This window comes from Phacochoerus africanus, chromosome 2 (genome assembly GCF_016906955.1).
Source record: "Phacochoerus africanus isolate WHEZ1 chromosome 2, ROS_Pafr_v1, whole genome shotgun sequence".
Classification (NCBI taxonomy): domain Eukaryota; kingdom Metazoa; phylum Chordata; class Mammalia; order Artiodactyla; family Suidae; genus Phacochoerus; species Phacochoerus africanus.
Window position 1 is genome coordinate 254,838,566 of NC_062545.1, and position 15,961 is coordinate 254,854,526.

The 15,961-nt window shown below is 41.9% G+C and overlaps 1 protein-coding gene across 6 annotated transcripts in view; it reads right to left on the bottom strand.

The window, feature by feature from the left end:
* SUSD1 (sushi domain containing 1) overlaps nucleotides 1-15,961 on the bottom strand; it is a 147,970-nt gene that overhangs the window by 66,048 nt on the left and 65,961 nt on the right. For all 6 annotated transcript variants that reach the window (XM_047768154.1, XM_047768157.1, XM_047768155.1 and 3 more), the window contains exons 9-10: nucleotides 12,233-12,342; nucleotides 9,905-10,097 (exon numbers count right to left, since the gene is read on the bottom strand). In XM_047768154.1, coding sequence (XP_047624110.1) covers nucleotides 9,905-10,097; nucleotides 12,233-12,342 — 303 coding nt within the window. The remainder of the gene's footprint in view (nucleotides 1-9,904; nucleotides 10,098-12,232; nucleotides 12,343-15,961) is intronic.

The window sequence follows — 15,961 nt, forward strand, 5'->3', positions numbered from 1 at the left end:
GGGAGTTTTATAAGGTCTCCAGAGAGCTCAAAGTGTGCACGCTGTTAGAAAAGCTGCTATGAGAAGACACCTCCTCAGTTAGGTCCTCTACCAGGGAGTAGAGGAAAAAGTGATCTGTTCCTCTTCTTTATATATTTTTTTAATTACCAATCCTATTTTAGAAGTAACTAAATGCATGCAATCTTCTGCTAAAGAGAACAGAAAAACCAGCATTCTCTTAGTCATAAATGATATGGTTTCAAAACCTCTAATTAGACACAGCCTAAAGAGAAGGTTGGTTTTGCAAGGTAAATTTTGTCAGACAGCATGGCTACAAATCAAGTGTTCTGAAAGAAAAGTTACTATGTTTATAACCCCCCCATAGCTCTATAAATAGTGGGATTATTTTATTATCCTTCCCTTGTCCTTGATGTACATTTCACCAACAGTTCCTCTGAGTCATAACATTGTTCAAAGTTGGGAGTTTGTCATTTTGTTGAAACTTTTCTTAAGACAAATGTGGTATCTGGTTACAATTACCCTGATATTTTTCAGACTAAAAGTAAGGGATCATATTAGATGGAGAGGAACTGAGATTCGTCCTCTATGGGGAAGCAGATTCAAACAATTCCTTTAGCTCAGCTCCCTAGGCTCGGTTCCACCTTCGAAGGGAGGTGGACAGCTTTCTTTTCAAGTATAGATCCTTGTTATTCAACTGGCAACACAGACCAACTGCTCCCTGGGTTCTGATGAGAGAGAATCATCTGAAGCTCAGGGGCCCCACCATTTATCAAATCTGAGTTGAGAGAAACCATACTTAGGAAACATTGTCTGAAAAACATGGACTCCATTCATTCCTCCAAATAATCTAAAATAACCTAATCCTACCCCTGAAGCAAAGCCAGATTATCAGAGCACAGGCATTTCCAAGGCATCTTTCCCTGTCCACCCTACACTGAAGCGTGCTTTCCTAAAATATAATGAGGCAATAGAAAGAAAGAGCATCATAAAATCCTCATAAATGTGGTTCATGCATTGTACACTTTATGAAACTCCCCAGAATTAGAAATTCCTATCTGATCATGATGTTGAACTGTACCTCTCCCCCAAAACATTGCTATGTTGTAGACTTATGGACAACGTAATGGCTCCTTCCTCGACTGGATGGGTTGGAAACTTAAACCTGAATGTGTGAGACACTAATGAACCCACAAGTAGGTAGGTTATAAGGACATGAATTATTCTTCATCTTATTTCTACATCTTTTTTTATACCTTGACTTTGTTTCCATTCCTTTTTAGCTTACCTATTTAACTTATTTTCTTTTATTTTATATACCTATTTCTAGGAAGGTTAAAGTCTTCCTAGAAAAAAAAAGTGGGATATAAATACAAATTTTAAAAAAATCTACATTTAATATTAATGTAATAAATCACAAAAGATCAATGGATTTGACAGCATAGAAATCTAAAATTTTATATGCCAAAAATACCATAAACAAAATTAAAAGAAATAGGAGAAATATTTGAGACAGTTTGACCCAAATAATAAACTCTTACTATATTAATAAGTTGCATATACATCAATAAGAACATAAAGTTGAATAGATAAATGAAATAATGATAGTAAATAAGTCAGTCAAGAAGTCTGGATTTGGAGTTCCCATTGTGGTTCAGAGCTAACAAACCTGACTGGGATCCATAAGAACATGGGTTCAATCCCTGGCCTTGCTCAGTGGGTTAGGGATCCTGTATTTCTGTGGCTGTGGTGTAAGCTGGCAGCTGCAGCTCTGATTGGACCCCTAGTCTGGGAACTTCCATATGCCACAAACGCAGCTCTAAAAAGAAAAAAAAAGAAAGAAAGAAAGAAAAAAGGAAAGAAAGGAAGGAAGAGAGAGACAGACTGACAGAAAGAAATGGATTTGATGATGACTATACTTAATGCTGCAGTATAGTATTTTTGAAGTTATTAGGAGACTAGATCTAAAGTGCTCGTCATGAGGAATAATTTTTTTCCTTTTTTTGTAAATAGATAAGGTGACAGATGTTAACTAAACTTACTGTGGTAATCATTTCACAATATATGCAAGTCAAGTCATTATGTTGTATACCTTGAAATTACACAGTGATGTATGTCAATTATATGTCAATGAAGCTGAAAGAAAAAATAATAAATAAAAGTTAAAAAAGAAATTTGAATGTTGAAATTAAAGAATTTGAAGGAACTTAAAAGTGCTTTCCTAACATAAGACTCCTAGAACTAGAATGGACCTTTCCTGATCAACACTCTCACATGACAGAGGTCAGTTACCTTGTTCGTGTGGGCTAAAGGATGCTATTTCCCTGTCTTCCCATTGTTATAAAGGAAAGGACAACTTTGGCCTCTCTCTACTCCCTACACACGAATCAATCCTCAAAGAAGGAACAGTAAATAGGTAATCTGACAGTAAAAAGGAGACTACTCTTCCTCGAGTCCCATTTCCTAGTGGGAGGAGTTCAGACACTGCCCAAACAAGATACAGATTCTTTTCTTTATAATGATTTTTATTTTTCCCATTATAGCTGGCTTACAGTGTTCTGTCAATTTTCTGCTGTACCACAAGGTGACCCAGTCACACATACATATATATATACATTCTTTTTTCTCACATTATCATGCTCCATCATAAGTGACTAGATATAGTTCCCAGTGCTATACGGCAGGATCTCATGGCTTATCCATTCCAAAAGCAATAGTTTAAGATGCGGATTCTTGCTCTCTGGGACCTGCCTATGCTCAGGAACAGGGTGCATGTGTATTCCTCTCCTCCACGAGGTAAGTAACCTGTCTCTGTCCACTCCATATCCTTGGTTTTTCAGCCCAACAATGGGTGGGTAAGCCAGCAAGATCCCCATGCAGATCCAGTTGCCCATATTTCCAGGAGGAAAGGCAGGAGAAAACCCACTTGGCCACATATCTAAGCCTCATTCTCCAACATAACTTTTATAGAAACCAGGCTTTTTTGTGGAGAGGGGTGGGGAGTAGCTCCTGGGAATTTGCTCAGGCAATAAAATGGATACTTCTCATTTGTCAGTCAGCAGGAAGGAGGCATAAGAGTCAGTCTCTCCTACCTGCAATGTGTGACTACACTGACTGCCACTCTGAGTTTATATAAAGACAAGAGCTGCCACAGGGGAGCAAAGCACCATAGGGAAGATGGAGGCTCTTGGTTTCTATAGCTGGAACTGCAAGAATGGATGAGATAGATGTTTGATTACCAGAAAATTTTCTTCACAGGAGTTCCTGTCGTGGCTCAGGGGAAAGGAATCCGACTAGGAACCATGAGGTTGCGGGTTTGATCCTCGCTCAGTGGGCTAAGGATCTGGCGTTGCTGTGACTGTGGTGTAGGCCAGCAGTTGCAGCTCCAATTCGACCCCTAGCCTGGGAACCTCCATACGCCACGGGTGCAGCCCTACAAAAGACAAAATGGCAAAAAAAAAAAAAAAAAGAAAGAAAGAAAGAAAAGAAAAGAAAAATGTATTCACAAATCAGGCAAAATATCAACACACAGGTTTCTCAGCCATGAACACCTTGAATTATTTTGGTTACTACTTTTTTTTTTTTTGGTCTTTCTTTTTATCATGTCTTTTCTTTCAAGTGAGGGCTTCATATTAGCCAGAAGTACCTAAGGTCTATGTGGTTAGAAAACTGCTGCTCAAAATGTGATTCCTGGCCCCAGGAAATCCATATGCCACAGGATGGCCAAAAATGCATGGGGCGGGGTGGGGGGGGGTGGCGGTGCGGATGTGGAGGCAATGACAAGGCCTGGGAACTTGTTAGAAATGAAAACTTGGGGTCCATACTCCAGGTCTGCTCAATCAGAACCTCTAGAATGCAACCCTGGGAGCTGTGCTTTTTTTTTTTTTTTTTTTTTTTGGTCCTTCTAGGGCCACACCCATGGCATATGTAGCTTCCCAGGCTAGGGGTCTAATTGGAGCTACAGCTACCGGCCACAGCCATAGCCACAGCCACACCAGATCCAAACCGCATCTGCAACCTACACAACAGCTCATGGCAACACCAGATCCTTAACCCACTGAGCAAGGCCAGGGATCGAATCCGCAACCTCATGGTTTCTAGTCAGATTCGTTTCTGCTGCACCACGACGGGAACTCCCCAGCTGTGCTTTAATAAGCTCTCCAGGTGATTGTTATGTTCGCCAAAGTTTGATAAGCACAAGGAAAGCATTAGCGGGAGATTTCTGAGGGATTTTAGAGCCTTGAGGGGAGCTGGACATTAGCAGACAACAAGAGATGAGCTGCCCCAAATTGTGTTTCTTCTTACCTTGTTTGGAAGAAAGAGAATGAGAAAAGACTGAATCCATGGTTTATCTTCAGGCTCAGGAGCTACCCCAACACCACAGGCTCTCAAATTGCTCAGGTTTGTTTTACAGAGACCCAGACTGGGGATTCTACAGCAGGAATTCCTCATGAGCAGAAGTCAATAAAATCCGGTGGGATTATCACCAACTCAGGTACCAAGAAGGACTCACAAAAGGTGTCTGCCTAGAACTCTCTGTTTCTAGATATGAGATTTGCCCAGCCCCTGAAAAAGGGATGAAATCAGTTTACAAAATAGGTTTTGGTCTTGCAGAAAGGACAAGACTAGAAGAGAATGGAATGAAATGATGGAAATCAAAGAAGGAGAAGAAAATTTGAAGTCACGTTAGCCCAGCTAGAAAAATATGACAAGGAAAAGGAGAAACATCCAAACCTCACTACTCTAAATTAGAGACCAAAAGATAGGAATATTTACTAGGTCAGGGGAATGGCTCAAAAGCATCAAAGAGAAGAATAAAGGGACCATGTAGGAGAACAGACTCAAAGGACACCCCCCCCCCCCCCCGCAAAGAGTACCCAGAGGTAAGTATTATTCTATCAAGAAGGGTCTTAAAGTTTTAAATAGGGAACCCAGAGTAAGGTTAATGGGGAACTCTTCAATAACTGGAGCTGCGGTACTACATGGTTACAGCAAATGGACATAGTTAAAGAGAGAAAGACTAGAAAAATCAGTGTAGAATTCCCTAGGCATCGTTAAGGGAGTTTCAAGGTAGCACTGTTCTTATAGATGAAACAGCAGGTGGAGCACAGGCTTTATGGAAGCCTGCCTGAGAAATGCAAGGAGTTAGAACTTGAAAAGAAGGAACAGAAAAGCAGAGATATATTAAGGAGGCTCCAGAGAGCATGACCTTTGATCAGGCCCAGTCCTAGATTATAGGCTGAACTGAATAGAAGTAAATACATCCCAACTAAAGCGAAGGTGGGCAGAATTTATGTGAACATTGGGTGAATGTGGCATCATTCTTGCTCTATGGAGACCTCACAGGCAGAGTCCAAAGTAATATGTTAAGAGAACAAAAATCTAAATATGAAAACAACAAAAAAAAAACAACTGTAGGGAAGGAAATTACTAAGACCCAGCAAAAGGTATTAGCCTGGCATGAGGATAAAGAAGGAACAGAAATAGCTAGCATGGGAGTTCCTGTTATGGCGCAGTGGAAACAAATCCTACTAGTAATCAGGAGGTTGTGGGTTCGATTCTCTGGCCTCACTCAGCGGGTTAAGGAGCCAGCTTTGCCATGAGCTGTGGTGTAGATTGCAGATGGGGCTCAGGTTCTGCGTTGCTGAGGCTGTGGTGTAGGCTGGCAGCTGTAGCTCTGATTCGATCCCTAGCCTGGGAACCTCCATATGCCTTGGGTGTGGCCCTGGGGGAAAAAAAAAAAAAAACAGACAGAGAAAAGAAATAGCTGGCATGGGAGTTTGAAGCTTACCACTCGCTGGCCTGCCAGCGCTGTAGGAATACTCAGAAGGACCTGGAACCCTGGAGGACTATCTTTCCTGATGCAGAAAAGGAAATGATGGCCGGAAGGAACACTTCGGTGTGTGCTTCCCATTGAAGAAGCACAGGCAGTTGAAGTCTTAGAAATTCAGTTCCAAGGAGTGGAGCTTGGGTGAAAAGCCATTAACCTGGGGGACTTCCTGGACCTTGTTAGACCAATGAGAGCACAGGTTCCAGAAACTCAACAGCAATTCGAAGATCAGCTGAGGGTAATTCTCCAGGGAAGATAAGGGACACCTCCCAACGAGGAAGCAGGACTCGGAAACAAGGCATCCAGTAATCGGAATTAAAGCAATTCTTGGGATCTTTCTGGGGATAGAGAAATTCAGAGAAAAGAGAAGGAAATTGCGACTGTAAAGGGGGCCTGCAAGACAAGGCATTTCACTTGAAGAGTTCCTACTATAGAGAGTTCCCTTCATAGCTCAGCGGTTAACAAACCCAACTAGCATCCGTGAGGATGCGGGTTCGATCCCTGGCCTTGCTCAGTGGGTTAAGGATCTGATGTTGCTATAAGCTGTGGTGTAAGTCACACACATGGGTCAGATCTGGCTTTGCCGTGGCTGTGGTATAGGCCGGCAGCTACAACTCAGATTGGACCCGTAACCTGGGAACCTCCATGTGCCACAAGTTCGGCCTTTAAAAAAGCAAAAAAAAAAAAAAAAAGAGTTTCCTACTATAAACGTGGTATGTCCCTGCTCAGAAAGAAAGGAGGCTCTTTCACTAAACATTAACATTTTCAGCAGTGATGGAGGGTGGGTAGAAACCAGGCTCGAAGAGAAATGAAAATAAAAGATTCTAAATACTTGGGATGGGCACCAAGAAAGACCTGGAGCCACTACTGCAAAATTCCAAAATTTTCAAGAAGAAGTGATTTCCTTCTCCCACAGCCTATGGGAAGCCTAGGAATCCAAGTAACCTCACGAGAAGAGATTTTTCCAAATTAAGTTGCAATTCACAGGGGCGGACTTCAGTCTGACACATCACATGCTAGATGATACTCGCTGCTCATCATTTGCATCCATATTGCCAAGGAGGAGGTAACAGAAGTCTCACTTTCCGAACCTGACACCATGGCCCCTGCATTATTCTCGAGCTCGAGTTAGGATCTCATCCCCTACCTCTTTCTCCAGCTCATTCTGCTCCAGCCATGCTGGCTCCCCTTGATGTTCCCAGAACATGCCAAGGACATGCCTGTCACTTGGTATCCCCCCTGCACACACGGCTTACTCCCTCCCTTCCTTCAGATCGGCGCTTAAATATATCCTTACAACAGAGGCCTTCCCTGACCATCAGCTGTCACTCCCTTTGCCAAGCTTTATTCTTCATCTTACCACTTAACCCACCTAACATATGATATATTTCCTTATGTGTTTATCTGTCTCCTCTCTAACCTCCCAACTCCAACTGCATGACAGCTGAGACTGTTTTATTGCTGCTACGTTGTCAGCTATCAGAACCTGCCTGCTACGTAGTAGATAAGAAATGACCATGTATTAAATGAATGCATTTAAGCATCTATGGCATTAGAAGCTTTTGCTCGTGGTCCAACGCTGACAAAAGCAAGATGGAGCTGGCCCAACTATGCCCTAGGTTCTGGGAACATAATTTTTCTTCCCAAGTTTTATGGACGTAGAGTTGACTTACAATGTTGTGATCATTTCTGCTGTAGAACAAGGTGATGCAGTGACACATAGACACACATGTATTCTTTTTCAGATTCTTTTTCCATATAGGTTATCACAGAATACTGGGTAGAGTTCCCTGTGCTATACAGCAGGTCTTTTTTCTCTTGAAGAACTAAATAGTAAAAATCAGTAGATGTACTGCCTCAAAAGGAAGCCCCGGGAGCCAGACTGTCTGGGTTCAATGCCCACTTGGACATCTCACTAGGGGTGTGATCTTGGGCTAGTTGCTTAACTTCTCTATGCCTCATGCTTCTTATCTGTAAAGTGGGAATAATAGTAATGTCTTCCTCAAAAGGTTGGGTAGGTTTGGGTTGACCCGAGGATGGCGCTTTGACCCAAGGATGGCACCTTGAACAATGCCTGGACACCTTTAGTGTTCGATAATCACAGCTTGCATTGTCATCATTATTATGTGCCAGGAGCTATTTTAAACATTTTACTTGCCTTATGTCATGTAACGGATCACTCAGAAGGTGACGGAGGCCCAGGTGCAAGAAGAACATATTAACCCATCGTATTTTTTTTTTTCAAATTGAGATGAAATTCTCACGACATAAAATGAACCACTTTATGTCAGCTATAATAACCTTATGGCATGCCTAGATAACTGTTTCTAAAATCCCCCAATGTGTCTTTAATTAGTATATGTAATTAAAATAGTGACTGAAATGAAACTGGCTTATGCTACCACGTCAGTATTATTTTAAAAGAAAGATCCTATAAAATAAATATTACTTATTTCGCTTAGCTAAAAAAGTTAACCACTCAAAGTATACAATTCAGTGATTTTTAGTACATTCACAATGTTGTACACCTATCACATAATTTCTGCTTTTCAGAGTTCCCATTGTGGCACAGTGGTTAATGAATCTGACTAGGAATCATGAGGTTGCGGGTTCGAATCCTGGCCTCACTCAGTGGGTTAGGGATCTGGCGTTGCGTGAGCTGTGGTGTAGGTTGCAGACGCAGCTCGGATCCCACGTTGCTGTAGTTGTGGTGTAGGCCGGCGGCTACAGTTCCAATTCGACCCCTAGCCTGGGAACCTCAGTGGAAGCAGCCCTAGAAAAGGCAAAAAAAGACAAAATAATAATAATAATAATAATTTCTGCTTTTCTCGGTTTTATATCTCTGGGACTCATGTTGAGAAATGGCAAAATGAAACTTGGAATTCAATTTAGGCGGTATCTCAGGAGTAACATCTATTACTAAACAAGATTCCTAGACTGTCGCAGCCAGAACACACTCTCCATCTCAGGGAGGCCCCTCTGACGCAGGCTTCGCAGAGAAGACATTGAGGAGGAAAGAACCTGGGACATTAGCGCCTTCACACTTTAATCTACACGGGGAGGTGGGTGCTATTTTTAGACTTTAATTTCTCTGAGTATTTAATCATTGGAGGGAATACATAGTCAAATCACGAGCATTATTCTGTAGCTGGAAGTGTAGTAGGGGGCTAGGTTTATGCAGACATGAGGTATTCATTGTGCAACCTCAGCTGATATAAGACACGATCTGATACAAGGCATAATCTGGTTGGAAAATAGAATGGAGTGGATTTGCAGCCTCTAGTGCTGCATGGCCTTCATTAGTGTCTATTATATTTCAGAGGCTTCCAAGTACAAAGACCGAAGTGCCCACTCTTGACCAACGAAGGTCATTGGTGAACAGGAGAAGGGCCTTGGGAAGGCAGAAGTAAGACTTATCCTATTCCACTGTTTTCCTTCAGAGGAGGCAGCCTCTCTGCCTGGTTGCCCATAAATTTGCCTGTCAAACCCAACTGATTAAAGAACAAAAGAAACTGGGGAGACGGCTGCATCCCTCCCCACTAGGGGGCGCTGTGGAGTTGACGCAGCCGCCTCTGAAGGCTTCCTCACCAACCAAAGGGGAAGACTGACCCGCTTTTGGGCCACGTCACTGTTCTCTGTGTTAGGTGAATGTGCCCGACAAACCCACACAGGAGCCTCTCTGTCCTACCCTGCTCGATTCAGTGCAGCTCACATTTCTGATCTCCTGGAAGTTGTCTCCAGTTGTCAGTAATGACTACGCTTAGGGTTCAGCTGTCTTAAATTTGGGGTGAGAGATAGGAAGCCAGACAGGATTCTCAACCCATCACTCCCAGGGAGTCCTGCAGAGAGCAGTCCTCTCCTGGTCTAGACCTTCTCTGAGCCAGAGCCCCTATGGGGAAAGGGGTAGGTGGTGAGATTCAGGCACCATGCACCCCAGACAAAGTTGGTAGTTTGTTAGAACTAGAAGCCAGGTCTCTTGACTCCAAGACCAGCCTCCCTGATGCTCCCTCACATTGTACAGTTTAATACATACGCTTAACTCGTTGTTCTGAGATACAGAAAGACATCTACACCTACCTGCTGGTGCGGTTGTTGTCGCTATTTGCACTGAGTGCCGCTGGGGGGATCCCAGGAGGGTGACATTCACTGTGTAATCAGTTGCCGGATACAGATCTAAACACAGGACGGCAGCTCGTTCCCTCGTTGTGAAGTTAAATGATGTTGAATGATAAAAATTATTCAGATACTGCCTTTGACCCAGAACTTTAAACTGTCATGAGATTAAAAGAAAGGGATGCATTAAATTTCTCTGCTTTCCAAATGTGTAGTCTATAAGCTCAAAGAAAGACAGCAAGAAGGTTGCTTCTACTTGTCCTCACCCACACAGAATTATTTTTAATACAATAGCAAGCTAAACTAGGGGAGGACTTAACAAAGCTATCCTACCCATCCGATCACCTCCCCCTCCACCAGCTACAAGACTAAACTTAAAACGTGTAACATCTCAGATGGACGAAATGTCAGGCTATTCTACCTAATCCCTTGAGCCAACTCAAGTGAAGGAGACTGAACTGAGTTTCTGGGCAGAACTCTCTTAATTTCTTGTCTTTTTACTTTTTAATTTTAAAGGGTTTTTTGGTTGTTGTTGTTGTTGTTGTTGTTGTTGTTTGGCTGTGCCTGTGGCATACAAAAGTTTCCAGACCACACATTAGGGTCAAACCTGCACCACAGCAGAGACAACGCCAGATCCTTAACCTGCCGCCAGGGAGTTCTCTTTTCATTTCTTTTTATTCATAAGCAATCCATAGACAAGCCTCATGGAACAGACTTTTTAAACTTTCTGAGGACTACTCCAAATGATGCATTCTAAGCAGCTGAGCAATGGTTCTTCACTTGAGTCTTCCTATTGCAGCTCTGGTAAAGAGTTTTTGCTCCAGGGAGTCATCACACACACTGTTAACCCAATACTACTCCAAGAAAGCCATGTTGTCTTTTACCCAATAAGCTACTCTATTTGCCCACAGAGCCCTTCTTCAAGATCCCAATATAGAGTGGGATGGACGGGGAGTTTGGGGTGAGCAGATGCAAACTATTCCATTTAGAGTGGATGAGCAATGAGGTCCTACTATAGAGCACAGGGAACTATAGCCAGTCTCTTGGGATAGACCAGTCTCTTGGGATGGAAGATAGTATAAGGACGGGAAGGTATATATGAGTATGACTGGGTCACTTTGCTGTACAGCAGACATGGGCACCATATTGGAAATCAACTATCCTTCAATTTTTTTTAAAAAAAAAGCTCCCATTACACCATATTATAATTGTCTGCTTACTTCTATGTTTTTATTAGTTCGAATCAGAACTTCTAGGTCCTAATACATGATATTCTTTCGGTAGAATTAACTAATTCTAATTTAATACTTAGTCTACTCTCTGCCAGATGATTTGCTAGGCACTAAAAAATGACACGAAAATAACAAATCTCAGTTCCTGCCTGAATATACTCGTAATTTTCACTCGAGATTTGTGGTGTCTATAAATTCGAGGCAAATGAGGACCACCAGCCCTGCAATAAGTTTCTTAAAAACCCACATCGGGATTGGATTCGGAAGATGTGGTATATATACACAATGGAATACTACTCAGCCATAAAAAAGAATGACATAATGCCATTTGCAGCAACATGGATGGAACTAGAGAATCTCATACTGAGTGAAATGAGCCAGAAAGACAAAGACAAATACCATATGATATCACTTATAACTGGAATCTAATATCCAGCACAAATGAACATCTCCTCAGAAAAGAAAATCATGGACTTGGAGAAGAGACTTGTGGCTGCCTGATGGGAGGGGGAGGGAGTGGGAGGGATCGGGAGCTTGGGCTTATCAGACACAACTTAGAATAGATTTACAAGGAGATCCTGCTGAATAGCATTGAGAACTTTGTCTAGATACTCATGTTGCAACAGAAGAAAGGGTGGGGGAAAAAAAGTAATTGTAATGTATACATGTAAGGATAACCTGACCCCCTTGCTGTACAGTGGGAAAATTAAAAAATATATTAAAAAAAAAGATATATATTTTACCAGCAACTTAAAAAAAAAAAAAAAACCCACATCGGAGCGTGAATTTGATGACAAAATAAGCTGCAACTATAAATGCACCAAAATAAAATACACGTGAAATATCAGAGAGAAAGACAGCAACGCGCCAAATACAGTGTCTTCCTTCAGTTTAGTCCTGCACTTGCATCCTTCTCCTATCCATCTCTAAAAACAAAAAATCGAACAGTCTAGAAGTTCATTCTGTTAGTGTTTTTTAAATACTCTGGCTCCTGCCTTGGCAAGAACCCAAATTTTTAAGTGACACAATTCATTAACAAATAGCAAAGAGATTGTCTTACTTGGTACACCTGTTCTGATCCAACTTTCCTAGAATGCCTGTGCAATTTCAGACAAGCTTCATTAAACATTGAAATATTGAAAATTCCATCATCTTCTAAGAGGTCATCTTCTAAACGATAAGAGAGAACACAGAGAAAGGTTGCATCATCTTAGCAAAACATATCACGACCAAGTGCAGTTGAAGCTCTGAAAGCCAACAGAGTGTTTAATGGCAAGAGCATGAAATCTGTCTTTAAGTCCTGGGCCTCCAACTTCTTCACTGCTTGACGTTGGCTAGGTCACTTAAACCTCGGTTTCCTTATTTGTGGGTGGAATCGAGTAATCTGGTTTGCTTTTCTACATCACAGGCTGTTGAATCAAATGAAATAATGCATATTTTAACACTGTCGTACACTAATAAAGTGGTGAGATTTTTAGAAACGTGATTCTATCACTTGGATGGTCCATAAGTAGAATGTCATGAAGGTGAGTCTATCAATAGCCAAAAAGTCTGAAAACAAGGAAAAAGCCAAATAAAAGTTAAAGGTCAGGGATTAGAATTCTCAGAGGAGGTGTTTCCAACCTAGAAAATGACCAGAAAGTAGATGACCAGGCAAGATGTTTGTTCTCAGAGCAGACAAGAGCTACTCAGATGAGGAGTTCCCATGGTGGCTCAGCGAGCTAAGAACCTGACATAGTGTCCGTGAGGACGTGGGTTTGATCCCTGGCCTCTCTCAGTGGGTTAAGGATCTGGTGTTGCCACAAGTTGCAGCATAGATTGCAGATGCAGCTCGGATCTGGTATTGCTGTGGTTGTGTGTAGGCCGGCAACTGTAGCTCTGATTCAACCTGTCACCCAGGAACTTCTATATGCCTCAAGTGTGGCCCTAAAGAAAAAAGAAAAAAGAAAAAAAAAAAAAAAGCTACTCAGATGAGCACTAAGGCAGTAAAATAATCAGAGAACAGATTAATTTCCATCACTGTATAGAGAGAGGGTCAGAGTTCCCATCCTGGCTCAGAGGAAACAAATCCAATTAGGGACCATGAGGTTGTGGGTTTGATCCCTGGCCTTGCTCAGTGGGTTAAGGATCCTGTGTTGCTGTGGCTGTGGTGTAGGCTGGCAGCTGTAGCTCCGATTCGACCCCTAGCCTGGGAAGCTTCATATGCCACAGGTGCAGCTCTTAAAAAGACAAAAAGACAACAGAAAGAAAGAAAGAAAGAAAGAAAGAAAGAAAGAAAGAAAGGAAGGAAGGAAGGAAGGAAGGAAGGAAGGAAGGAAGGAAGGAAGGAAGGAAGGAAGGAAGGAAGGAAGAAAAAGTCATTTTACGCTTCCCTCAGTCTCATTTGTTCCCTCAATGTTCTATTTTTCTTAATGCAGTTTGTTTATTTTTTTAAAGAGGTTTGTTACTAATGAATAAAGAACTCACAGAGAGTCCACCAGGACCCCGGCTAATTTTCAAGGAAACGCAAATTTCCTAACAGATAAGTCTGTACATTTCCTACAAATGAGAAAAAGTTTAAATGTCTAGCAGAGAGCAGCTTGTATAACTACCTTTCATGTGTATTTCTCCCACGGGAATCCCTGCTACCTTGGAAGTAATAATGATAACAATAAATTATTCTATTCGAAATCAAAATTGTCCACAGCAAAAATATTACTGACACAGGCGGCACCAGGCAATTAGCTGGAAGAAAATATTCTTGGTTCTAATTGGAAAATGTAAGAATATGGTTATGAGAGAGAATTTGAAGACCTATCATACACACTCTTCTTCATCTTCACAACGTTCATCAGAAACAAAAAGCGCCCCAGGTATACATATGAATTTGAGGCAGATGAACTATATGCACGTGAGAAATACCACATACAGTACATGTCTGAACACAAACAGAACATGAAGCAAAAGTACTGTCTGCAGAGTTTCCATCTCAATAAGATTTTCCCACTTAGAGCCATTATAGTGGGAAAACAAAAGCATCTGGCTCCCACTTCCCACCTCCAATCCTGACAGAAGAGACTGAGAATAGTGAAAATGGGTCAAAATTTGCATCTGGGTTGGAAAGAAGGGTTGATTGCCACCCATGAGGCAGATACATGAAGACGTTTCTGCTTAGCAGTGCTGAAGAGACTAGGCAAAGAAAGATGCCGGGAGATACCACACAACACGCCTTCCAAGCAAAGGAGCAGGGTCCCAAAGTCGCAAAGGAAGGAACCGGGGGAAGACAGGGGCCCACAGAGGTGGAGGCTAGAAGCACAGGCCACAGGACTGCTCCATCTGGAGCCAGTTAGCCTGGTGGTTCCCAAGCCTAAAAGCACAGCAGAATCACCCAGACATGGCAGATATGAAGTAAAGCTTGGACATCTGTGTTTGTTTTGTTTGTGTGTGTGTGTTTGTAATTCACCAGGCTACTCTAATAAGTGCCCAGGGTATATACACTGCTATTACTCTTACTACTCCTATTATTACTCCTAATAATAATAACAGCCTTTCCTTAGCACAAAGGAGATTAGTGACAGGGAAGGACTTCTAAAGGGAGGCTGGGGACCTGGAGATTCCACCTGACAGAGAGCCTGGGTTGGCAGAAGGAGGGACTGGGTTCCTCCCTGCCTCTGTAGGCTACAGCACCATCATGAAGCCAGGCAGTGCTGAGCTGGCCCAAGAGCCAGAGCTTCACCAATCAGGACAGCAAAGTGCTCAGAAAGAAAGTTCAGGGCAGTACGCTTTCTCACAGCTGCCTCCCAGAGGACACAGGATCATTGGACCAGCAGTAAATCCTTCAAGATGAGATCTGAGATAAGCATCCCAATACTATCCAATAAAAAGCAAGATCAAAGGGAATGTCATCCATCCCATTACAAGGGAAATATCAAACCTAGATAAAACTTTATCTTCCAAGGAGAAGTAACTGGGGGGGAGCCCATGAAATGATTTTACAAAGAAGAAGAGGGAGATTGCGCCTAGAAGGTAAAGAATGAGCACTTTCAAAAAAAAAAAAATAGAGCAAAATAATGGCAAAATTCAGCAACATCTGTTTTGTACTTGCAGAAAAAAATGTTAGAGATGGATTCAAACAGATAAAAGATGAGACGGCAAGAGAATGTGACAGCAGAGAGGAAACTGGTTGAGGGAGGCAGAAATAAAAAGGAAACTAAAAGAGACAAAAACCAAAAGGAAATGAAAGTGCAGCAAAAGAATTTAAAGTGTATCAGAAATGTCGATGCATGTACGCACAGAAGCACAGAGGGAACAACGGTGCTACAGTGTCCTCACAGAAGGCAGAGGAAAAAAGGCATGAATTTAAAAAAAGAGAAAATGGAAGACCAATCAGACAGACAAGACATTCCACAGAGAAGTGTTCGAAGAGCAAAAACCAAAACAAACCCCAAAACCAAAACCAAACAAAAAAACCCCAATAATCAGAGATTTAATGAAAGAAATGGTTCCTAATGTGTAGCTAGACTGAAATCTGAAGATCCAAAAAGGCACAGGATACTAGGAAAACTTGGTGAAAAACATTAACATGTATATAATCCATGACTGAAGTTTCACAAAAAGATTTCCATCTCATTCGCTATTGAATTCCCAGTGCCTAAAACAACGTCACACACAAAGGAGGTGGTTAATAAGCATCTACCACGTGCATGAGTAAGTGATTAAAGTCTTGAATTTCGCACATAAAAAAAGTCTCTATGATATCCAGGCTGAAAAGTCAGATTGTCTACATAGGGTTTTTTTGTTTTTTTGGGTT